We start from the raw sequence: 25,814 nt of genomic DNA on the forward strand, positions 1-25,814 counted from the left end.
TTAAAACTTTGCAAATATTGTTCTAAAACTTAACTCCAACACTCGGTTAAAGCCCCTCTAAAGTGTTGGGAGCCCCAAATTCGCCATAAATTTGATGGCAAAATGTGGAAGAGGATGTCATTTAAAGGAAAGTGAAACTTCGAGTATTGTAGTTGTAGTCACTCTCGAAGTCGTCACAGCGGATAAAAAGTCACAGTTCGTAGGGAAAAAAACTTGTCGGCCGACCGACAATATACATCTCACCGACTTCAAACTTCTGCATTGATATACACGAGGATCGAGCAAGAATACCGACACAGCTGACCCGACACAGCAATATATTTACCCGTGTCTTTCTTGCTCCCTCGACGAGACGACTCCACCCAACAACCCCCCTCTCTCTTTTACTCCCACTCCTCCTATCTCAGGCTCTTACCTCCCCTCTCTCTCCTCTCTTTCATCCCGCGTTTCTTTTGTTTCCCTTCTCTCTTTTTTGTTTTTATACTTTTCTTTCTTTTCCTTTCTTTCCTCTCCTCCCTCTTTTTCTTTTTTCTCTTTCTTTCTTCTCTTTTCTTTCCTTTCTTTTCCTTTCTTTCCTTTTTTTCTTTCTTTCTTTTCCTTTCCTTTTCTTTTTTTCTTTCCTTTCCCTTTCCTCTCTTCCCCCCTTTTCTTTTTTTCCCGACGGCAGCGCAATTTTACCGACAATATCCTGACAGATGGGGGGGGGGGGTGTCGCACCCCCACACCCCCCTTTGGAGACGCCCCTGCTTCTGATAAGGGTTCCCATACTGAGGCACAGTACTCAAGTCGGGCCTGACGAGAGTTTTATACACTGCTTTTACTTTGGGAGAGCAGCTAAAGAGGTTTCTCCGAAGTAATCCAAGCATCCGATTTGCCCTTGATGTAACGTTTTGGATGTGATTTGCACAGCTGAGTTTACTGTCAAGTTCTACCCCCAAATATGCGTGCTTGAGTATGACTTCCAAGACGGAATCCCCCATTCGATACTGTGTTTCGATTAACTTCTTTTTGTGAGTAAAATGCATTGCATAACATTTTGTTTTGTTGAATTTCATTTGCCAGCGTTGTTCCCAAGCAACCGGGCGATTGATGTCTCTCTGTAGATCCAGACTATCTTGGTTGCTCTTATCTGCCTATCTCTATCAGTTATCCGATTTTATTATAATTTTGTTTGCTCTGTTTCTCTTGTTTTTCTGCATCTATTAAAAGCAAATTATTTTTGGAGTGGAATTGAACTTTACCATATTCTCTCATTCCCTCTCTCTCTATTGTACACTGTTGGTCATAATGGTGGAATATTTATTTTTACCCCAGTTTAGGGAAGGATTTTAAAAAATTATTTATTTCTAATAGATCTAGATAATGGCATACATTCTCAGATTTTATTGAATATTAATTTGCGAGTGTATGTTTTGCTTGACTGCTAAATCATATGTGTGCTACTATACTAATCAGCTAAGGGACCTACGTCCTTAAGTCATAATTGACAGTAATGAGGATTAATATTTCTTGTGTTGTGTTTAACTTGAATTATACAGGCCCAAGTGTTCTACGATTAAATCTTGCTTTCTATTCAAATTACCTCTGGAATATGACTGCAATACTATGATATTTGCTTTTATTTTTTACTGCTATTTCTTTTTGGAAACAAGATAAGGTTGTGATTGCTTAAAAGTTCCTGATCTACAGATGTTATTCGACAAAATGGTACAAGTTTGCATGATACCTTCGGTATTAAAATACACAAATTGATTCAATTTAGGGTAATATGGAGCAAAGGTAAAATTTAAATAAAAAGGCAGTTATACAATACAAGTGTATTCCTATTTGTATTTCAAAATTATTAGGGTCCAATTTTATCCATATTTCATTAAGTTGTCCAGAAGCTTTGAGGTGTATATCCATAGCTGGCACAAAAGAATAACAACTAGCTGGTAGAATTCCCGCCCCCCCCCCCCCCACTCAGTGTTATTTAGGGTACGCGTATGCATGTTCCTCCTTTTGAAGAAAAAAAACCCTAAGTCCAGTATGTGAAGTCAATACAGGCCGGATTTTTGTGTATTACGAGCCAGATTTTTGTGTGTGAAAAGTACCTCTTTACCAGCAATTTTGGGAACACGCATGCGGTCCCTCCGACCCCGGAGTGGGGGGGGGGGACGAATTAACTACATGTTCAACAGAAAACTTTAAAATTGACTATTTCTGATAATAGGCAACCATTAAACAATCTTACAAGTCATCTAAATTTCCTTCGTGAGACAAAGAGAGAGGGATGAGCAGATGCATGTTCAAATAAAAAGGGGAAAATTGTTAATTATGCCACATTAACTTTATGAGCAAATTGCCGGGGATCGACGAAAAGGTTTTTCCAACCAGATACTAATTAGCCAACGATATCGGTCCATTTGGGACACACCCCTTTCACGCCTCCTTCACACCCTCCTGAACATGCAATGTGAACTCCCCCCCCCCCCCCCCCCCCCCCCCCCGTAACCTCCCTAAACCTCCCCTCAAGACCCTTCTCTCCCAGTAAGGCAGTAATGTTTATTTTCTTGAACATTTGTAAAATTGTTGCTAAGAAAGGGTCAAGGGAAACGATAGATGTTCATTAATCCTACACCATCGAAGAAGATCAAAAAAACTTTTGATTCCTCGCCTCGCTCGTATGGTTTAGGGGTTACGCGCGCGCAGATCGTTCAAGGTACGGACGCCCGAACGTACGACCCAGTATGTACAAAGTGAATGTCAAAGTAAAACAACCGTACCGTAGATAGACGTCGCTGCGCGCGCTGCTACTGCTATCTAGCTAGGATTTGTATATTTTGGTAGTATACAACACGACTCGATCGCAGGTGCACCGAAGCTGTTTCTGTTGGGCTTGTGAATTGTGCGAACCTCGTTGCTAAAATGGCTGGAAACATCATCTCCAATGACAATGGCGATGCCATGGTTTTTTGTGGCACGTTGATACACGCTACAAAAGCATCACCGATGGTCATACTCCAAGATCAAGTTATTGGTGTGCGAAAGGGGAAGGTAATTAGGCATGTTCTCGTTTCTTGTGGTTAAAGTGGAAATTAAATAGACCGTGGAGTTATTACTACTAGCCAGTAAGAGTAAGTAGTAGCAAGGAGGTACCATCAGTCTCCTTGGTAGTAGTAAGTATATCAACATGATCATGCATGTGGACCTAAGTAATATTGATTGTGTAATAAATGTGCATTTGGTTTCAAGGCCAGGCAATGATGATGTTTTTACTGTCAAATGTTGTAAATTGAAATGTGAATGTTGATTTGGTGACATGAATATTCTGGAATCTGGATGAATTCTCTTTAAATTTTTTAATCTGCTGTGATGATGATCGAATGCTGTACAAATTTGATAACAATCTTCAGTAGGTTTATACGGAGTCGGGCTAACTCGCCCCACGGGACATCTCGCCCCAGCCTCAAAGACGGGGGCGAGATGTCCCAACGGTAGCACTAGCAGTAGTCTGCTAGTTTACGGCCAGGACGAAAGAATGTGAACAATTGAACAAACATCAGCTATCTCGTCTAAAATGTGGTACATTCGACTTCTCAATAACGAAATTTATGCCAGGAATCAAAAATAGACCTTCATACATTATGAAAAAGATATTTTTGCAGTGATTTAGAGTAATGACAAAAACACTGTTCGAATTTCAGTGGTCCGAGTCGATACAATGCACATTTATTGTACGTGCGGCAATGCGAATTGCGAGCTGTGAGTAAATTGTCCGAAATGCCATTTTTTTTGGTCATTTTACCTAAAGAGAAGTTCAAGTTATAGATTGTCTTCAATAGTATCATTTAACACAATTCCATTACAGATTGTGGTTGTAAATGGCATTATTAAGTCACAATAAGCTCAAACATATACATTGGTATCTCTCGATCGGTGAATCATGTCGGGACATCTCGCCCCAGTCTTTGAGGCCGGGGCGAGATGTCCCGTGGGGCGAGTTAGCCCGGATACGTTTATACGTATACCACTCCAGCAAACCAAAGCATAGACAGAGGCGAGTTGGCTCAGTCGGTAAAGCGTCTGCCTGTCGATCTCGGGTTTGTATCCCGAGCCTGCGTTTTGTGTTAACGTGCCCCTCCCCTTGTTTCATAGACGCAGGCTATGTTAAGTGGAAAACAATCCGTCCCTCGGATAGGACTTTAAATGTAGGCCCGTGTACATGCTAAGAACCCACTGCACTATTCATATAGTAGTAGGGGAAACCCCGATATACATTGTAGTTGTCCACCTGCACGGCTGCACCTGCACACACCAATCAGGCAGAGTATACACTAAGGCTGCGACGAGTCCTCGGCCGCCATTTAAAAAAAAAAAAATTGTGCTCACGCGCCTCACCTGGCACTGTCCAGGCAGAGCACCGGCATGGTTTCCCTGCTCAATCACTAGTCAACTCACCACTCAGAAACTGGGACCAATTGTCTGGATTTCTGTTTGGACTCTGAGGATAGTAGTCTATCATCTTTGGTTTTAACAACAACATTATTTACTATTATTATTAAATCGGCGCCTTCAACTGCAAATCAAAGTAAAATCGCGGGAGTTTTCGAAGACGGACCTGGGATACTTCTATTTCTATGTATGGTGGTGGCAAAAAACACAAACATGGCGTTCAAGTATTCGCCTGTAAGCCTGGGACTGTACTCGAGTACCTCATTACACGGTTATGCACAGCCTTAGTATACTGTACATGGCATCTGTATTGAAGGAGGCAGATTATCTTGAAGAAGAAGAATGCTCATGCGTATTGAACCAGTATTGAACCAGTGCTGTATACCGGTACGCTTTGGAATGCCTGCAAGAATGATACTTTGGTCCATGGGCTGTTGGTCTTCAATTCAATTCAATTCAATGTAGGCTGTTGTACTGTTTATCTGTGGTAGTCCAGGATTGCAGTAATCCGGATAGAAGCAAAGTTGTCTCAATCTTGTAAACAATCTTGCATAATGTTAAAGAAAGCAATAATACGGTATTTGGGAGTCTTCGTATCAATGGATTACAGGAAGCTAAATTCTCTTTTACTTGGCCCCGTTTTGATATGAACAGTTATGATTGAATTGAACCTTTTTTTTTAATTATTTGATATATTTTATTGAATCAAACATAATCACAATGTTAACAACCGATTATAATGGGGATTGAAAAATAAAACTAGAACAGAACAGCAACAAAAATGAATAGAAAAAAACAGAGATAAAAAAGGCGGCAAAAAACATAAAATGTTAAAATCATGTAGGAATGCTTTACAATAATGCAACCCAGGGGTCAGGGAAACATGCCCAAGAGGCAAGACTCCACAAAGATACAAGCGTGAACCACCTGCCCATGCAGAACAAAATCTCATCCAGCCCAAGCTTCAAAGAAAGGGGGCGGATTCCATTGTGTTGTGTGAGTAGTAAGCCCACCAACATAATTCATCTTACACTCAAAATTCATACTTTCAACCTCACAGTATTTTGATTGATACAAAACTACAAATCTTGAAATTCATCTTGATATCAATAGCAACTCTGTACTGAAGAGATAGGAATTTGTAAGTTTATGATTGAATGGAGGACTTACGATCAATCTGGATCAAGCAATAGCCTTGATAGTACAGTTTCCCGATTTCACTTTTTAAAATTTATTAATTGTTCAAAAATCTTTTAATAAATTTACTACCATTATTTGTGATGGTAAGAACAGACCATGTGGGTCGACCTCAATCTAAATAATTGTGGTTTTCAGGGTTTTTCACTCAAGTATAACAAATCCATTAATTGGTTGCTTTGTTGTGTATCCAAGCAACACGTACATGTATTCAGGTTCCAACAAATTTACCCAGAGAATACAATTGTATTTCAAGAGAAATCATCAATGTGTGACTTACTTTTTTGTATCCTGACGTTGCTATGGAAATTATTATTGCTGAAAATGAATATTTCTCTCAGTATATATTAGAGAAATTACTCCTTGCTTTAAAAAACTTTTAAGGTAGGGAATTAAATTGCCTTATAGAGTGACTGTTAACTATAGGGCTCAAAAAAACATGTGTTCCTAGGCTAGCCCTTGGTATAGTTGGTATTATTCAGTATTTTATGTTGTCTACCTCTAGGAACCAGTTTTCTTTTTGTAAACTTTTGTTATTCCTTCTGTAGGAAGTTTCAAACAATTTGGATGATTACACCTCCCAAAACCGATTGCTGCTAAACATACGGACCCATGATTTGAGACATTGTGGGAATTTGTTGATGTCTACCCTTGACAATTTAAATGTGTTCTCATTTGGATAGATCATAGAAGGATGGTTTATGCTTCCTGCAAAAATAGTAATGGAAAGTTCTTTCTTATAACTTGTTGTTAATGCTGCCACATACATGTAGTTGAAAACATGACGCAGCCTCATCACATGGTCCCATACACCTGTAGTTGGAAGGAAAAAACACAGGCTCTTTGGCCCGAATTCACAAAGCAAGGTTTGAGCTCAAACCTCCTTTTGTTTCGCCAAACCTCCTTTTGTTCTTTACAAACCAGGTTTGTAAAAAATGCGTAAAACGCGTCATATGACGTACGAAAACCTTGGTCTGAGCTCAAACCTCCTTTGTGAATTCGGGCCTGTGAGTCCTTGTGCAATGAATAGGCCATGCATTATTGAACTTTTTGAATGAGATTGTTTGATCTGAAGGTCTGTAACCATTAGGCGTGTCTGCACTATCTCGAGATTGCCAAATATTCAGCTATTTGAACTATCCCGATCGCAAACTATCCAGCTAATTTGCGTCTTCATTAGACCGAAGTAGCAAATTAGCTGGATAGTTGGTCGGGATAATATCCCAAGATATCTCAGTCTAGTTTGCGGTTTTCCGTGCTTACTCGAGGTCAGTGGTTGTACTAGCGCGCTGAGCTGTATACATGTAGATCGCATGTGCGAACCGGAAATCGTTGTGCATGATGTGATCGGGATATTTGACTCCAGACTTCGGTCTAATGAAGACGGTCGCAAACTATCCCGCTAGTTCGGAAATAGTGGGATATTTTGCAAACTAGACCGAGATATCTTGGGATATTATCCCGACCAACTATCCAGCTAATTTGCTACTTCGGTCTAATGAAGACGCAAATAGCTGGATAGTTTGCGATCGGGATAGTTCAAATAGCTGGATATTTGGCAATCTTGAGAAAGTGAAGACGGGCCTATTGATGAGAGATACTTAATTGACTGTGGTTCCTAGAAATTATTCACATGTCCTTCAGTGGTAATGCATTGTAAACAAAATTACAAATATTGACTGCTCTGAGGGGCGTGTTTAAAACTATTTCCCAAGGTAGTCTCAAAACTGTATTGTGACCCGAGACAGAAATCGAGGGGCAGAGTGCAGTCTCGAGATCACCGAGGAGTTATAGGCCTACTTTTAAACGTCACCTGTAAAATAAGCAGTCAATATTTGTTTTATATACCGTATTCCTCCTGTCAATTCAAACAAAAGAGATATTTCATCAAAATACGCCTTTCCAACTGTCACATTAATTTGTTTTATTCTATGGAAATTTACCTGTCAAAGAGGGAAAGAGCATTTTTCACTGCATGTTTCCATTGTTAACTTTTATGCGCAACAATTTTGAGGAAAAAACCTTCAAACTGATTATACAATATGTAATTATGAGGGCCATTTACACTTGCATCCAGACACGCCCGATAATGCCGAACCTGAGCCTGACCGCGATGTTTCAGTGATGTTTCCAAGGCAACTACACTTTACCGGCAAAAGTGCCAAGCCTGAAACATTCCAAACCAAAGTGTTATTTTTTGGTGTGTTTGGTGAGAATAAATGCTCGCAGCAGAAACATTGCGATTTTTAGGAGCTGGGCTAGCTCAGCCTAGCTGTGTTCTTGGACTGCAGTAGCCACGGTGTAAAAACAGCTGATCGAAAAAGCTTTTTGCATCAGAAGACCGCGCATGCGCATTACCAACCAAAACATGCCAAGTGTAAGCGGGAGCGTGAAACATCACAATTTTTTTGAAATGTGGTATTTGACAGTTATAAATGCGCCTATGTATGTACTTTGAAGATTGAATGGTATGTCAAATATTATCACAATAGCTCAATTAACACTTCAAGCTTGGAACCAGAACCCATGCAATAAATATGAAGTCATAAAATCCCAGGCTCTTTTCAAGTCAGACTTGGCTCCAAGAGTCAAATTATAGTATATTCAGAAACATTGTCCCATTTATTATGATTTTAGCACATTACAAATTATGTGTATCAGATAATCAGATATGAAATAAATTGATGCAAATATCTTGGTGTTTGTAGATTCATTGTTTTAATCAAGTTTGCAGGTAATTCCTTTAAAACAAATTGAATTAATTTTAGACGAGTCTTCACATTTCACAAGATGTCTAAATATTTGATTTGATTTTCTGAAGTCAAATATCATAAGTTATAATCTCAACATGAAATTGATGGACACATGTATTATTAACATGCATTTGGTTATATGGGCTCCACAGTCCACACTTACTTTTTTTAGAAGGGGTTCGGAATGAACTTTTTAGAGTGTATTCATGAGCCGTATATGTTCAAAATTTGAACATACGGTTGTTATGTTCTGTGGTTGTCTGTTCTGTGGCCGTATATATTCCTTTATCAAATACCACATGATTATACAAATCGTAATTCTATCATTGAAATATTAGATATTGGTAGGAAGAACTTGATGAATTGTAATGACTTTAACAAATTATTTCATACAATAAGTTTTTAAGGATTAAAACAAAAAGGATGATATCATTTAACCACTTTTAAATCATATCAGCAATCATCTGTATCAAAGTATTGTTAGATTCCTGAATGTAATCAATCAACCGCTCTTCCATAAAAACGCCTAGTTTGTAGACAAGCTGTCTCCAATATAGAGAAAGTCAACACAAAATAACAAAAACCTGGCCTTTGATAACAAAAAGATGGTCACAAGCATTTAATAAGTATGAATGTATGGATGTGGAAGTAAATTTGAATTGTAGGCCTGTGTTTGATCATCTGAGCCTCATTTCCCTTGTGATTGACTAGCCTATTGTATTTTCTTTGATAAATTTGCTGACAGCTAGTTGTTATTATACTCTTTTGACCAGTTTGATACCATTATTGACTCACCCACGTAACTCACAAATAGGTTAAAATGAATATCAGGATTGCAGCTTTCATCATGCCAATTTTTAGTTCGAGGTTAATTCCTTGAAAACATCTACATGTACATGTGGGCTGTGGTGAAATGATAAAGTTTAGTTAATCACTGGTGAAACCATGAAGTTGAAATGTTTGTGGCTCTCTGGCAGTTAGGTTACAATTTATTTTCAGATTTGCAATTTACATCAGAAAGGGCTGAGTGAAAACAGTTCAGTGCCCGTTTAAGTGTCTTTAGGAGCATTCTGGTAACTGTTTATGATTTACAAACCCTCTAACAGAAAAATTCTAAAACAAATACTTTTGAAACTGTTCTTGTGATGTTGACACTGTAAAACTTCAGACACTTTTTTATGTTTTCCGTACACTTATTTCTTCTCTGTATTGAATTCTAAACAGATATTATTTGTGCAGCCGAAAGAGGATTTAGACAAACTTTTGGACCAGCATAATCTTTCCAAAGGATGTGTGAAATACTTGACAAAGTAGTAAGTATTGTTTATGAAATGAATTTGTCTAAACGTGTGATGATGAATCAAAAAGCACATTTATAATAAACATCACAACACTTTTAAATGTGCATTTCCGTGTGCTTTCTAGTTAGGACTGTTTTCCAGTGGCTCTTTGAATTGTGAAGAAAAAAAATTGAGATCAAATAAAATTGCAATGTTCGTGCTTGTTATATAAAAGAATTTCATAATGAAACTCCCTAAAGTTTTTCCAAATTTGGAATTTTCAAAAGATATTATATTCAACTGTTAATATGAATGAAAGCCTGCCCTTTGCCCAAGGGTAAAATCAAGATAACATTCATATAACTGTCAACTGAGAAGGGATTATTTTCTAATAATCACAATACTTTTTGAAATGCATTTAATATAATTTATTCAGGTGTGCTGTGGTATAGTACTATCTATAGAGAACCATCGCAGGTCTGCGCTCCAAGTCATTTTAAGAACAATTGTCAAATTCAAAGCACAAATTTTGGGCTTTTAGATAGGGATTGGCATTGAAATTACCAATTGAAGACTGCAGACTCACTGTCTCAGAAATAATAGAAAATCCTGAAGAAAAAAAAAGAAGGTAATTATAAAATAATATGCATTAGTTTCATGCTGCTTTTGTTCACAAACTCTTCATTTGTTGACTTTATGCCCCTATTATTATGTAGACTTGGGGGGGGGGGGGCTCTGTGGGTTCTCAGGGATTTGCATCCCCCCCCCTTTTCTGCTTGTCAGAGATTTTTTTTAAAGACTACCCTCTATTGTAAAATATTAGAGCTATGCCTAACACTTAAGAGTCGTGAAAGTATACCATCCTTTAATTCTTTATTACTGTACAGCCAGTTTGTGATGCCTGGTCTCATCGATACCCACATCCACGCCCCCCAGTCCGTCTACGCCGGCACCGCCCTGGACCTTACGTTACTTGATTGGCTGAGCCGTTACACCTATCCAACAGAAGCCAAGTTCAGTGATCTGGACTTTGCTACTCATGCCTACAAGAAAGTGGTGGTGAGTATGTGTACTGGTAGTTAGTTGTCTCTCTTAACCTGGGTGACGAAAATGGGCATCTTGTAGAATTCATTCTGTTAAAGTAAAATTCACTACACATTGACAGCAGTGTGCACAGTTATAAACTTTTACAAATTGTAAGTGACAACCATTTTTGCTGAAATAAATATCAATATACCAGGTATTGCAAAAATGGTGTGTTGTGTCAGTCAGAGTTTAAGTGTTTTATGGCATGAAACTGTTGTCAATCTGAACCGCTTTGAAATTTGCAAAAGTTTCATGCACTCAGGAGCTTCTGGTTTTACAGCACAAAACTGTATTGCATAGTTGTAAGGAAAGCGCTTAGCCAGCTCATAAGTCACAGGGGCATGAGTAATGGGAACCTTTGACATTGTACTGCTACAATACCACACATATTGCTGTATGGAAGCAGTCATGAATGATTTTTCAGGGAACTCTATTCTATAAATCATTATGTCATGGTACATTAATTACCGGTATTTTCCAAATCAATGCTTTTATGATTTGTTAATACTTAGTAGACTGTGTGACCCTGTACGACTCTGAAAACATTGAGACAGGATTGCCTGCATTGCCTGAGGGGATGTATCACTTATACCTCTTCCTTGGTCACAAGATTCTATCTTCATTGTTAAAATAGGGCCTGATTTTTGTTAAATGAAGATGATCGATGATGCATGCCCCGCTCACCTACAGTTGTTTTCATTGCTCAATATTTGCTGCAGAGTAGAATTCAGAAAATGAGAACAGGTATTCATCTTTTGTGTGAACAACACTAAGCAATCAAAATATATTGGAGATTCAAACTCCTCGCAGTATCAAGAGGTAGATCTGTAGAGGTGTCATAGTCCAGTGGTTTAAGCACTTGACTTAAAATGCAAAGGTCGTAGGTTCAATCCCCGACGCGACACTGTCCTTTGGCAAGGCATTGATCTTCATCTGCAACTCCCTACCCAGGAGAGGATTGGGGCCTGGTAGGATGACAAAGGCCTTTGTGTTATATGCCATATGCCCCCACAGTGACCATATGGTAGGAATACTCCCAAGGGAGTGGAGATGGTGCACACATTGGTGAATGAACGTGATGACTGGGATAATAATATCTGTAAAGCACTTAGATGGTAATTCGTATTAAGGGCTATATGTATATCCAGATTATCATATTATTATTATCAGTAGTCTGTTATTTATTCGACAGTAAATATTGCAAACATAAAAATACAGATATTTTGGGCCGCTTACCAGTATGATTCTATACCAAGGATGCATACTAACCATTTTCTTGGATGTCCTTAGCAAAATATTAAGATTCAGTGTGCACCAGACCCCTGTGAACATTTGGCAATTTTATAGGGGCCTTAATCCTAATTCAGGGGGGGGGGGGTGAGATTGGTCCAAGAGTACTGAATCCCTGTTGTATTGACCCCTGGCTATACAGCGTGTCCAGTCGTTGGAGCAGTGACCATAGTTTAGGTCATAAATTCAATAATTGGCCGATGCACCTGTGCCCTCTGACAAGGCATTCATTCTCTGTGATCCTGTCCTTTTGTTAGGACTTGAAGCAGTTTGTCCCTTGGTTGCATCCTATATATGCTCTCCTTCAATCAAAACCAAACCAAACCATACATGGGTACCCATCACAAGCTCTTGCCTTGCATGGGATTCTAAGCCTTCTGTCCTGCATCGTTTATCCCAATGCTCTTAAACTATTTACTACCTACATTTTATTTAAATGATCAGTAAAATGTGAAAGCTTTGTATAACTGGAAGAAACTGTCATTTTGAACTGAAATGAATTCAATAGGATCAGACATTTGACTGTCAAAGTAACCTACTATTAAAGTTCTGCATGTACATTGTAGCTCCCCAATGTCCCCTCCTGATGTACTAGGTATGTCTTTGTGTTTGTTCTCCACAGAGGCGTACATTAACATGCGGTACAACAACAGCCACTTACTTTGCAACAATTCATAAGGAATCTTCTCTTAAGTTAGCAGAAATTGCAGGTGAGGTTCAGCACCTACAGATGTTTTGTATTCGTATTGAAAAAGACATTGGAATGAAATGTAATGAATAATTTGGTATCATATAGTTCAACTTGTTTCAAAAGGTGTCTGTGCAAGACATTCTATCCATGTTTTTCAGATATTTTTGATATAAAAGTAATTCACTGTCAAGGCAATGAGTTATGATTATCTTTATTTAAATGTTTGTTAGTTCTGAGTACCAGAAGACATCATCTACCTGAAATCCATATTATTACATGATGTCATTCAAGTATTCATTTTTTCCCTGCCTGTTACAGCTGACCTGGGTCAAAGGGCATTTGTTGGAAAAGTGAATGCAGACAAGAATTCACCTTCAAATTACATAGAAACACTGGGCCAGTCCTTAGCAGACACAGAATGGTAAGAACTACTGATTTAATCCAAAGTAGCTAGTATGTGATTATTCAGTGCTTGTTATCTGCAAAGAATATACTGGTAGTTAAAATTACTAATTCCCAGTTTGTTAAATTCTTGTGTCTTTGTCATGAAGGACACATGCATAAGTTGAAGGTAATGACTAATGGCATTATGGGAATTCTTAATTCAAATTTGATATTAGTTACAAAGAATGATAATAGGCATCCAATATTTGTTAACAAATATAATTTCAAGGCTCTGCCTGCATCTTTCTCACTTTAGTTTTACCGGTAGTCAAATAATTATGCCCAAATTTACATCTACAGGTTCAGAAAATATTGATCGTAAGGTAAGTGGAGTGATGTGCGTCAATGCACTTCTTGCTCTCGACAGAATATAATTATTTTTATGAACTATCCTGTGATTTAAAAAAAATCCAGCATCGATATTCAAAAAATGAAATAAAATAGCCACAGGGGCATTAACTTTGTGTTAAAGTATGATATGAGTGATTCCAAACAGATGATTTGTATTGCATTCTTGTATGATTACTCCTTCGATAAACGAAAACAACACCTACAGATTGTTATTCTAATTGTTTGTATGACATGATTCTTCTGATTAGGTTTATTGAGAAGATGAAAGACTTAGACAACCCTCTTATAGCTCCTGTCATCACGCCCCGCTTTGCTATCACGTGTTCCTGGGAACTCATGACAGGTTTGGGAGAGCTTGCTAAAAAACACAATATACGTGTGCAGGTGAGTAACTATCAATGGTTGTACAGCACATTGTTCAGCGACAATATATCCGCAGACAATTTCCTACTCAAGATATTTCCAAACTTCAACCCTCGACCTAACTCTAAATCGATCCCAAACCAGAACTGTAGACCTAAGCTATGATCCAATTTCCAACCTAGCACCAACCTTTAAATATATCCATGACAAAAATAAATCCTGGAGTGGTTGTCGCTAGAGCAGATGTCAGATCCCCACTATCGTTCATTCATTTATCAATTTAAGCAAACAAAACGTATCTAAACCTGTACAAATTTGAATGTTAAGATTTGTGTAATTACTGAGCCCTTTTAATCCTTTCGGAAAGATGAGGAGATCACATGTTTAGTGTAGGAAGGTATTAAGAGGGGAATAAGTCTGTACTCGTGACTTTACTTTAATTTATTTTATAATATTATGTAATAATTTGATTGTAGCACAATATTATTCATATATTTATGTAACAGGCTCGACCCTTTCTTTGACTTAGTGTAAGTTATTTCTACTAGTTTTATCCATCTGTTTGTATTTGAAATCCAACCCCGAGGTTTTGTTGCAATAAAGAAATAAAAATCAAAAGTATTTACATCATTGCGAAGTAACCGCACTATGCAGGCTAAATTGTGTTCAAGGTAACATGACATATGTGAGGTTATTAATGCATTGAAAAACAGCCCTGCTGTTCAGATGGTTATCAGGAAAAAGGAATAATAAAATAGTCATATGGCATATATTAAAGTAGAACTAATTACCAGTAATCAAATGGTATATGGTATTACTGGTAGATATTAATTGACAAAATTGAGTGTTTATCTAAATTAGCCATATGGCATCTTCAATCCAGGTTTAATTTGTAAACATGTAAATTGTAAACACCTTGAAATAGCAGTCATTCTTATCTAATCAATATTAACTAATATGGCCAAATGGTATATGGTATTACTGATAGGTATTAAATAACAAAATTGAGTGTTTATCTAAATTAGCCATATGGCACCTTCTTGGGTTAGGGTTAGGTATAAATATATAGTATGGGATGGATCAGGATGGATCAGGATGGATCAGGGTTTTGGTTAGTGTGGGTATTTGACGGCGTAGCAATAGTTGTTAGATCATACCACCTCATTGTCATTGTAAAGATATAAGGTGATAACATATAAATGTATAGTGTATTATATTCTAATGTAAACGAAAATGCAACAAAATGTAATCACAAGTCATGAATATTGTATTAAGTCTCTAAAATCAGGTATTTTTAATACTGTAATATTTAAAGATAAACTCCAGTTCTGGTAAAAAAAAAGAAAATTAATTCTCACAGAATCAAACAAAACTTACACTGAATGTTCAAGATTACAAATAAATGACATGTGCCAAACAATTTTGGAAGAAAATTTATATTGGCTGAGAAATGAGCATAGAAAGACAAGGAAATCAAGGTAGTACTAGCCCCGACACCATGTGTGTTGTCCCATATATAGCTTCTTGTGTACAGTGCTTGTTACTTTACCAAGACTTGGTCAAATTTATTATGATTTTGATGACTCCAGAACCTTGCAGTGCACACCAATACTTACATGCTACATGATCAACTGTTTCTGATCCTTTCCACACCTTTTCTTTCACAATGCAATCGCATTACCAGTACTAAAGTTTATCTTTAATCAGTGTTTTCCATAAATATCATCCATAAGCATCATGTTACTTTAACATTTTTTGTCTCTCTCTCTTCTGTTTTTCTAGAGTCATATATCTGAAAACAGAGATGAGATCAAGAGTGTATTAGAGGCTTATCCTGATTGTAAGAACTACACAGATGTCTATGACAAATGTGGACTCATGACTGACAAGGTAAATATATTTTCACTATCTACTTTCTTGTTCTCTTTTGTCTGAATCCTTCTCCTTCTGTATGTTTACTTATCCTCTCATTTTCCGTATCCCTTCGGAGAACTACTAGAGTGACGTGCTACCCACAAAATGATTGGGTTGTAGATCGTGATGACTTTAAATGACTCTAAATCTCTTCAAGTTAACAGTTGGAACCTTGTACCCAGGCCCCCCACCCTCATTCTGAGTAAGCATGGATGAAATTATATTTTGATCAATGAAATCCTGTTCAGTGATTGGTCAACATAGCAGCACGTGACCAAATATAACATTGCTATGATGTAATCATGACGTCATCCATGGTATAGTGCACTGTTCCATGGATGACGTCATATATATGCGATCGATCAAGATCAATGTGCTATCGGTCGCAGTCGCAGTACTGTCGTCTGCGCTCAGTGCATGGTATATTTGTTTACCATGGCAAGATAGTAAGAGTTATGATCGGAGCATAGTCTCATACATTTAGTATTGCATCATCAGGGGGGTGTTTCACAAAGATCCTAAGTTAAACTTATCTCTAAATTGGACTTAACAAATATGGAAAGCCGTTACCATCTATGAAAATGTTTTGTAAAACTTATTTTAAAAGGCGTAAAATGTTGATTCAAATCATTCATATTTTCTATTACCAAGAAAATTTCATGTTCGTGATGTGGAATTTATAAAAGTCTAAAATGCTTGAATTTTCACTTTTTAATATACTTTATTTTAAGGCTACAAATGGCTCTCCACAACTTTGAAGTCCAACTTAGAGTTAAGTTCGACTTAGGATCTTTGTGAAACACTTTCTCCCGTTTCCATCATCGTCATCATCATCAAGAACAACATCTTTATCACAAAAAGATTATATTTACCTAAACAACACATATCTTAGAAAGTATCATTGTAGGACATGTATTGGATAACATGTCCGACAAGTTCAGTTTTTGTGGTGATTTTGAGAGTAGCCTGGTTTAGCCAGTATGCATCCAATGAATGATTTGATTGATGATATCTTTTATCAGACTCTGATGGCCCACTGTGTGTACTTGGATGATGATGAAATCCAGACCTTCAAAGACAGAGGTTCAGCTATGTCACATTGCCCCTGCTCAAACTTCTCGTAAGTTGGTTTTTAATTTCTTTTGTGAACCTCTTCCACAATCGATACTAATATTTTGTGATAGAATGCATGAGAGAATTAGATAGAATGCACATTAAAGAATTATATTGCATTTACAAAGTCTTAAAGCCCCTCTGCAGTAGTTTGGCATGGAGGGATTAGACTTCCCTGCAAGGTCACTGGCAGGTGGTTATCTCATCAAATCAGCTCTCAATTAACATAACAAGACGGGCATCATGGGGATCAATGGGTACTGTTAGTCGTATAGAGGGCGCAAGTAGCTATAAGTAGTGCAGTGGGGCTTTAAAAGCCACATATTAGGAGCGAACTGATTGCCCAAGCACTTATTCACAACTTGGAGGAAAGCGGGAGTAATTGTCATAACTGCACACACCGATACATTGATGAATGGTATTCTGGAAACCATGGGATCTATGTTTGAGTTTTAAAGCCACATATTGGTCGGTATCCATGTGTATTGCATCATAATTCGCTGACTCCGGATTTGGTTGAATTACCATTTAATGTGTGCACAGGTCTCTCAGGCAGCGAACATGTTGTCCCATAAAAAAATACTCCAGCTTGCCTTCATATCTTGAGAGTGAGAGAAGTTTATCATGATGAGAATTCCTTATGGTGGTAATTGTTTAGAGCACAAAGCATTGCACAAGACCTGATGGTCGTAAAAGTGAAGTTCACTCTTGGTGATTGACAACACCTGTTATTGAGTAAGCACCTGAATAATGTCAAATTCCCAATAGGCCTGTCTTCACTTCATTATTTTGAGATTGCCAAATATCCAGCTATTTGAACTATCCCCATTGCAAACTATCCAGCTAATTTGCGTCTTCATCAGACCGAAGTAGCAATTAGCGGGATATTTGGTCGGGATTGTCATCCCAAGATATCTTGAGATAGTTTGCAAAATATCCCACTATTTGGCAAAATATCCAGCTATTTGTCCGGTACGTCTTCACCAGACCGAAGACTCGCACTATGCGCTAACGCTGAGCAAAATATCTCGAGCTAATTTCTCATGGTCGAGTTTCAAGTTTCGAGGTCGAATCTCGAGCTGATGAAGACGCGATTTGTAACTTCGGGATTATTTCCCGAATCAGAAATAGCGGGCTATTTGGCAATCTCGAGATGATGAAGACGTGCCTAATGAGAACCCACTTCTATGAGCCTCTAAAGGGGAATCCAACCCTTGTAATAAGATCATTTGTACGAGAACAGAAACCTAAGATAAACAGAGTGGTGAAAGTTTGAAATAAATCATATCAGTAATAATTAAGAGAATAATGAATGTTTGAAATATGCGATCACTAAATTTTGTGCGAATCTCAAATAGGCAATTTGGTCTGTGGATTGTGACGAAGACATTGACAACTCTTCCATTTATCATGTACAGAATTATCATTAATTTCTGTTTTTCTCCCAAGTTCTTTCTTCCTTTGGGCACTACTCAAAATATTTTATGCATAGCATATTATTTTTGAAAAATTGAAATTTTAGTCATTTTATTTGTTGGACCAAATAAGAAAGTTGTCTGCCATTACATCACAGGGACCTCAACTCAGCCCATGGGGATTACAACTTTCAAAAATTCATAACTATATCATTTTTTTGTTCCAATTTCTTTAGAACTTTCACCAGGCTGCTTCTATGAATATTCTGCTTTCTTCTAGTAGTTTGCTATAAAAGTTGGATTTCTCTTTAAACAAAATTTATCCACACAAGGAGCAAATAATACAGGGTCCATTGCTCAAACCTCAGTATACTACTCAAGAAATTGCTTTACACTAAATTTATGATAGAATGGTTATGTGACATTTTGTGATTAAGTGATTTTAAATAGACAATAGCAACTGTGGTATGTGGTATGACCTACACGTAGCCAATGGGATTTAGTAGGCTTGATGAGATAATACAAATGATGTTGACTGTTCCCTCTTGGATCATGTTTATTGAAATGATATCATCCATGACCTTAGCCAGTCACATCATCCCAGCTACAATACAAAATAAGAGAAAGAGAGGGGGTGGGAGTGGGGGCTGGGGAGCAACCGATGTGTACTTCAACTGAATTGAAGGTCATTCATGCAGTAAATATGTAGCTAATAATAATGTGGTCTGATTGAGCAATAATGAATGAGCTGCGTGGGTGTTTGTGTGTGTATTTCATAAGAATCAATGATGACCAAATTTATATTTCCTGTATCGGTACTCTATCTATCCTTGCATGCTGAATAGGATATCCCTTAAATTCAAGGATTGATGATGTAATTTAGAGCTTTAAACAAAAAATTGACCTCAATGATCTGTAAAGGATGTAAGGCAATTGGATGATAGCTCGTAAATTATTTAACTAAACTAAGCAATAGTGACATGAAGAACTACTCAACATAGAGGAAACACCCTCATATTTGACAATAAGCATATTTTTGTTGATCATTTGATTTGAGTACTTGAAAAATTTGCAGTGTAGGTTGTTAAAATTTAAAATTACAAAGATGTACATATATATTACATTAAAACAGGTCAAGAGATATCCCATTAGATCATATGTTTGACTGACAGTATAAAGTAATGTCACAAAAATTGTCAACTTCAATAGCTAGTCTTTGAACAACCTACTTTGTGTGACATGTAAACCAATGTGGCTATTTTCCTCTTCAACTGTGACCATTTTTGTAATCCACAAAAATGTCCCAAATCTTTTGAATCTTTTATCAGGTTAAGGAGTGGTGTGATGGACTGTAGGAAGATGAAGGACAGTGGTGTCAAACTCGGGCTAGGAACAGGTAAGGTCAAAGGTCGTTTTCTTAAAGGCATTGTTTAACAATGTTAAATCTGAGATGCACAGCCCTACATGTTATCAGTGTCTATGATGTGGTGTAATATTGAAGACCTAACAAAATTGCGCTTCAAAATGATCAAGAAGTGCCTCAAAAAAGTAAAAATCTTTGAGTGACCAGTTTTACCATACTAATTTTCCCCAATAGACTGTTGTGTTATGAAAACCATTAGGAAAACGCAAAATTTGGTTTTGATTTCCAATCATTAATATCTTGATAATCAGACAGGCGATCGGCTTGTAAAAGTCATGGGGTTCCTGACTGACCTAAAGGTTTATAATTATCATTGCAGCATGAGCTAAATCCAGGATTTGTTTCAGAATCTGAGACAAAGTTACCGGATCCCTTTAACATAGAATCACCTAGTGTAAAAAAGAAACATGCAAACATTCCCGACTCACTCTTCTGCTGACTGACAGCTATTGGCTTTCATTGGATTATTTCCAGTAATTTATTACTGTGTATAAAATCTTTGTAAAAACACAGTTTATCAGTGATCCGATATCATTAGATCTGTAAAACTTTATAGAGGTTCTAATTTGATCATGAGGTGTGCCTTTGAAATTGAACGCCATTGTTCTACCGGTATGCCTAATATAATCCCTTTTTTTCTTATGTAGATGTGTCTGGTGGTTATAATCCGTCCATGTTTGGAGCCATACGAGATGCTGTCACCGCAACCAACGTGCAGAGTATACAACATCTACCAGAGCATCCATATAGACACCTTGATTTTAAAGAAATCTTCCAGTTAGCAACATTAGGTGGTAGCGAAGGTACGGTCTTCATGTATTACCGATGTAACATCTTTCTTAGTAATATACACAGTTAGACCTGTATGTAATGATCTCTCCCGGTGATAAATAATTGGGTCTTTGTCGTTACAGTTTACTTACAGGAGAGGTGGAGGGGGGGGGGGGGGGGGTCGGAGAAGGATTCTAAGCAAGCTTCTTAAAACATTAACCAGTTGGATTTCTAGTTTGAAAAAAAAAACAAATCATTGTTACTGTATTTCAGAGTCGAGTGGTCATTGTTAATGAAGTCTTCATATTTCTGCCCCAGTTATAGAGCAATAAGCATGTGAGTTTTATATCAATTTTTGTTCTTTTTCTTCATGTTTTATTTAGTTCTTGGGATAGAGGACACAGTTGGTAACTTTGAAGTGGGCAAGGAATTTGATGCATTACTGGTTACCATGGATACGGAAGACTCACCGTTTGAAATCTTTGAAAATGCTGCATACGAAGATTCACTTGAGGTGAGTTTGAAATCTGTGGTAAATTTTCAAGATGCAATGTAAATATAGATAAAAGGTTTGTGAATTTTGAGTTTGTCAGTTTGCGTATCAATTTCATCCTATATATTTTTTTGCGGGAAATATTAAGATATAGCACTGAGATGCACAATGACATGAACAAAGTCAAGAGAAGAGACAGTAGTAGTAGTATTTTTTTTTGTCTTTCTAATTTTAGATTTGTGTACAGTCTATCTCAGATTTTAGAGGTCATAATCATTGTGGAGCAAAAAAAGATTTTTTTTAAATGACAGGTGACATAAAAATATTAAATAACTCAAAACACCTTATGATTTCTTAATTTTTATTTTCTGATAAGAATCTCTAATGGTGACATTTTCTTTCTGGTTTTGATTGTTTGTGCAGGACGTGGTTCAAAAGTTCTTCTTCCGAGGTAAGATCAATAAAAGTACATTTTCAGGGCAGTGGCATAGCTTGAGTACAACCATGGAGTGGGGGGGGGGGGGGGGGGGGGGGGCACAAGTGTTACTGCGTGGATGGCATACAAATTTTCATGGCCACCGATTATAAAGGGAAAGGGTATTGTTGAAGGCCCTATCATCTTCTTTTCACATTTACTTTCCCTTTCTATTTTGTTGTTGTCTATCTTTCTCTTTCTCTTTACATTCTCCTCCCCCCCCCCCTCGATTCTATGGGGTTATATGCCCCAGGGCCACACCAGTAGTTATGCCACTGTTATTGCTGTGATCTTATAGTGGATTAAGGTAATGAGTGAAAAACCTCTAAATCGTTTTGACAGGGGAATGGCTGATATTATTACTTTTTATAAGATGATGACGTAGATCCTAATCAAATGATTAGTTGAAAGCGTACACGTGACCAGGCATTTATTTTGCCTAACACGTAATTTGGGTAATGACCGGTCATTACCCCAATGGTAATGACCGGTCCTTATCCAAATCATGTTATAAAACATCATTTTATAAAACAAATCAAACATCATCATATAAAACAAATAAAAGATCATCATATAAAACAAATAAATAATACACATCATTTTGTTCGGGCATTAGTAAAATTACCCACACTCTGTACCTTCGAAACAGTCCAAAAACCCTTGGCTATTGCCTGGGGTGTGTTAGCCTGTTCCAAAGGTACCTTGTGTGGGTAATTCTTACTAATGCCCTCACTGCTGTGTATTATTTGTATACTCGTTCATGCTAGTGGTAGCCTAATTGTACAATAGAGCACTGTCTGCATTAGTGTGGATCAAATATTCACTTATGGCAATTCAATAGAGTGCCCTCTACTGTTCGGTTCTCTGTAGTTTTATAAAAGGAGTTACATTCAAGTGACATACCAGATGATATATCAAATAGGATTTAGTTTGCAATGTATAGAATAAACCTTAAACCTTAATATGATATAAATCAGATTAGTTTCATTAATAAGAAGGTATAACAGCTTAGCAAGACAAAGATAGATTCAGTGCTATCAATGATATTGTGATTATTATTGCAAAAAGCTGACTCTTTTTTTTTCTTCTTCTTATTTTCATTCTTATCCCTAGGGGATGATAGAAATATCGAGGAGGTCTACGTGTGTGGAAGGAAAGTCAAGCCATTCAAGGATGAGGAGACAAAACAACAACAACAACAATAGTCAGCTTAATCGTGCTTTGGGAAGAGAGCAAGAGGATACGATTTGAATATCTTTCTGTTTCAAGTTTTTCCTCTTTATAAGATAAAGCAGGAGAAGAAGAATCTTTGGTAGACAGTTTGATTTGTCTCGTATTGTATGTGTTGAGAGATGAGATCATATGTTGATAGTCAGAAGGATGTTAACTCTGTGTTATAACATATGGAGCTAATACCCTTCTAACTCTGAGCACAGATTACAATGCCATTGTCAAATTGACTGTAAATCATGGCATTTAATCTACTGGGCAAGATATTTATTTCAAATTCAATTATATATCCTTCTTTAATTGCCTTTTAACAGAAAGAGGAGAAATTAATATATATATATATATATATATATCTATGAACAAATCATGCGCACTGATTGTACTATTGTACTATCAACATTTTGATTTTGATTCGGAGAGACCCAAATTTGACCCAAAAACGACCTTTCACATGAGTGACCAATACCTGCCCTAGGTTTCTCTTATTTTCAGTCATGTTTTGTTCACAATTTTGTAGATTATTTTCTTTATTAGTGAATAATTAAAGAATGTGCAGCGTGTTTTCGAAAATGTTTAACTTATAATGAATGTGTTTCACCTGTGTGCTTTGGGATTATTTTACTTGAGTTATTTTAGTTATCTCTTTGATTTTGTTGCAATCACCCATATCACTATAAAATACAATGTCCTATTTATAGCAATCAAACCAAACACACACCAGTATTCTAACAGTGTCCTCAAGGAAACTTTGCTGCATTTGATAGCGTATGGATGCCCTCACTCATAGGGTAGTATTTGATGTAGATACTGAAAATGTGTGCTTTAAGAAGTCATTGTAAAACCTCAGGCAATTCTTACATTATCATTGTGCATTGAGCCTTGTCTAGTGCTCTTTTCTTGATGTGGGTTTTATGAATTTAGGGTGACTTAGGTTTCTTTTTTTTCTTTTTTAAAATTCAAAGTAATATTTGTTATGATTCATATATACCTCTTATTATCTGTAGCAAGCCAGAAGGACAGACCATGTATGCGGAGTCATGATATGAGTTAACACCCTTCTGGCACTGAACAGATGATATTTAGATCCTTTTTGAAAATTTGTCAATCCGTCGGTCAATTGAACCTGGTGTCACCGAAGCCACTGGCCCGTCTCTGTGACTAAGGCATTGGTGTCTAAGCCAGTGACCCAAGTTCAATTACAGAGGGAGACACATTTTCAACCTATGCAAAAAAATTCAAAAAGGGAGGACAGCAATTTTGTAGATGCCAAACTAATGTAAGAGTGCCATCTCTCGTCCGATTTGAAATTTATAAGTTATAGAAAAAATGAAAAAAGAAAAATCACTGGCAGTAACCCTGGGAAACGACAGATTTTTAACCACTTCTCCTGCTTTGAATTTCCGCTTTCTTGTTCTTGTTTTGTTTGGACAACAATAGGAATTGATAGAATCATTGTATTATAGCATTCTGATCGACTTGACATGAAGAACGTTAGATGGAGCCACAGTAGTGAGTTCAAATTTAAAGTTTTAGAGACACATCTATTGACAGATCCTGCAGGTCATCCTATGTTTACAATCCTTGGCAAGATATGAAGACTGAAGGCAAGCAAAGCACAGCCCTTTTGATTTTCAAATTGCAAATTTCTCTTCATGAGGTTTCTTTCCCAGGGCCATGCATTATGCTGTAGGGTGATTTTCTTTGTCACAATAAAAACACTTCACTTCCTCACTCTTCTTCATGCTGGGAAGGTTTTTGTCTTTGTTTGTGTTTCTCCAGCTTTGGCAGATCCTCCATTATTACCATAGATGGGGTTGTTTACTGATAAAGCTTACCACATCTTCGAATAAGAGGGGCTCATCCCGATTCTGAAGTACACCATCCTCAAAGCTCCTCCATCTATCTTGCAGTCTGAACAGCAGCTTTGATATGCGTAGTCAATCACCTGTTGAAGGTTTAGGTCCTTAGCCATATCGCCTAGCTCAGTCACAAACAATGAAAAGACTTAGCATACCGGTACCCTCCGGATCCTCACATCTAATGTTTGGCCATGCCATTGCCTTGTTGATCATGGAGTCAAACTTGCTTTCTGGGAGCATAGTTGCTTTGTTGAATGCTGCCTTGGCATCACCTTCATACATGCAACTTCTCACCATCTCATTCGCCTTTCCCCTGGTGTATCGTTCCAAGTAATGTAGCTTGTCAGAGTTGTCTGATATCTTAGACTCTACTACATACTGAAAGGCCCTCTTAAAGGCGTGGTAGTGCAGCGGATTCCTGTCAAAAGGCTGAATGTTCCTTTGAGGTAAAGCGACTTCATGTGGCATTCTAACAGCATGTATGTAAGTTTGGTTTGTTGTCGTTGCAGCTTTACCCAGTTAACATCAATACGAGGGTTAGTTCCACACTCGTACGTCTTGCACAAGTTCTTGGTTCTTGCTTTCTTGTGTTGATTTTTCTTTTTAATAATCTACATTCTTGACTTTACTGAATTATCACACTGTTGTAATGCTGCTGCTTGGGCTGTAGCTGTAGCTAATTCTGTCTGAACAGCAAGTTGCTCCTTCTGATTAATTCCTGCTCTTCTTTCCTGTTTAGACTCTCTAATTTTGCCAGCAATTCTACTGTTTTCATGGCTGTTTCCATGAAGAATTTCCTGGAATCCAATGTTCTGTGATTTACTTGATGCTTGAAATACGCTGACTCAGACCTGCCAACCAGTTCGATTTAGTCGTATTTAGTACGATTTTTAGAAGCAAATAGGACAGTATGATTTTCCTTAATAAAATATGATTTTCAACAAAAAAAAAGAAGATTTTTTTTAAATTAATATTTTGTGTGTGCGTCCGCCATTTTCAATGGCAAAATGTCCATTCTGTCCTGTAAAGTATCCTACAAGCATCTCACATCCGCAATTTGGGGATGTTTATTGGTTCATCGAACACACCAGTCGTGACGAAATAATGCATATTTAACCAATGATAAATAAAAAAAATTCTTCCTGTAGATAGTACTTTTGTCAGTAAAATACAACTTTTGACACTAAAGAATACAGTTTTTGAACTCCAGAGGTTGGCAGGTCTGCGCTGTC

At 37.3% G+C, this 25,814-nt stretch overlaps 1 protein-coding gene across 1 annotated transcript; it reads left to right on the plus strand.

Moving 5' to 3' along the window:
- The first annotated feature begins 2,755 nt into the window (after window positions 1–2,755).
- On the plus strand, window positions 2,756–25,492 carry LOC100888431 (guanine deaminase). Its single transcript, XM_031000047.1, has 13 exons — window positions 2,756–3,036; window positions 9,609–9,697; window positions 10,552–10,723; window positions 12,663–12,750; window positions 13,050–13,152; window positions 13,775–13,910; window positions 15,672–15,779; window positions 16,826–16,923; window positions 19,660–19,727; window positions 20,402–20,557; window positions 20,909–21,072; window positions 21,442–21,469; window positions 22,607–25,492. The coding sequence occupies exons 1-13, from the start codon at window positions 2,908–2,910 to the stop codon at window positions 22,696–22,698; spliced, it is 1,431 nt and encodes a 476-aa protein (XP_030855907.1). The 5' UTR covers window positions 2,756–2,907; the 3' UTR covers window positions 22,699–25,492.
- The last annotated feature ends 322 nt before the right edge of the window (window positions 25,493–25,814 follow it).

The sequence above is a fragment of the Strongylocentrotus purpuratus genome, unplaced genomic scaffold (assembly GCF_000002235.5).
Source record: "Strongylocentrotus purpuratus isolate Spur 01 unplaced genomic scaffold, Spur_5.0 spur5_scaffold_6, whole genome shotgun sequence".
Lineage (NCBI taxonomy): Eukaryota > Metazoa > Echinodermata > Echinoidea > Camarodonta > Strongylocentrotidae > Strongylocentrotus > Strongylocentrotus purpuratus.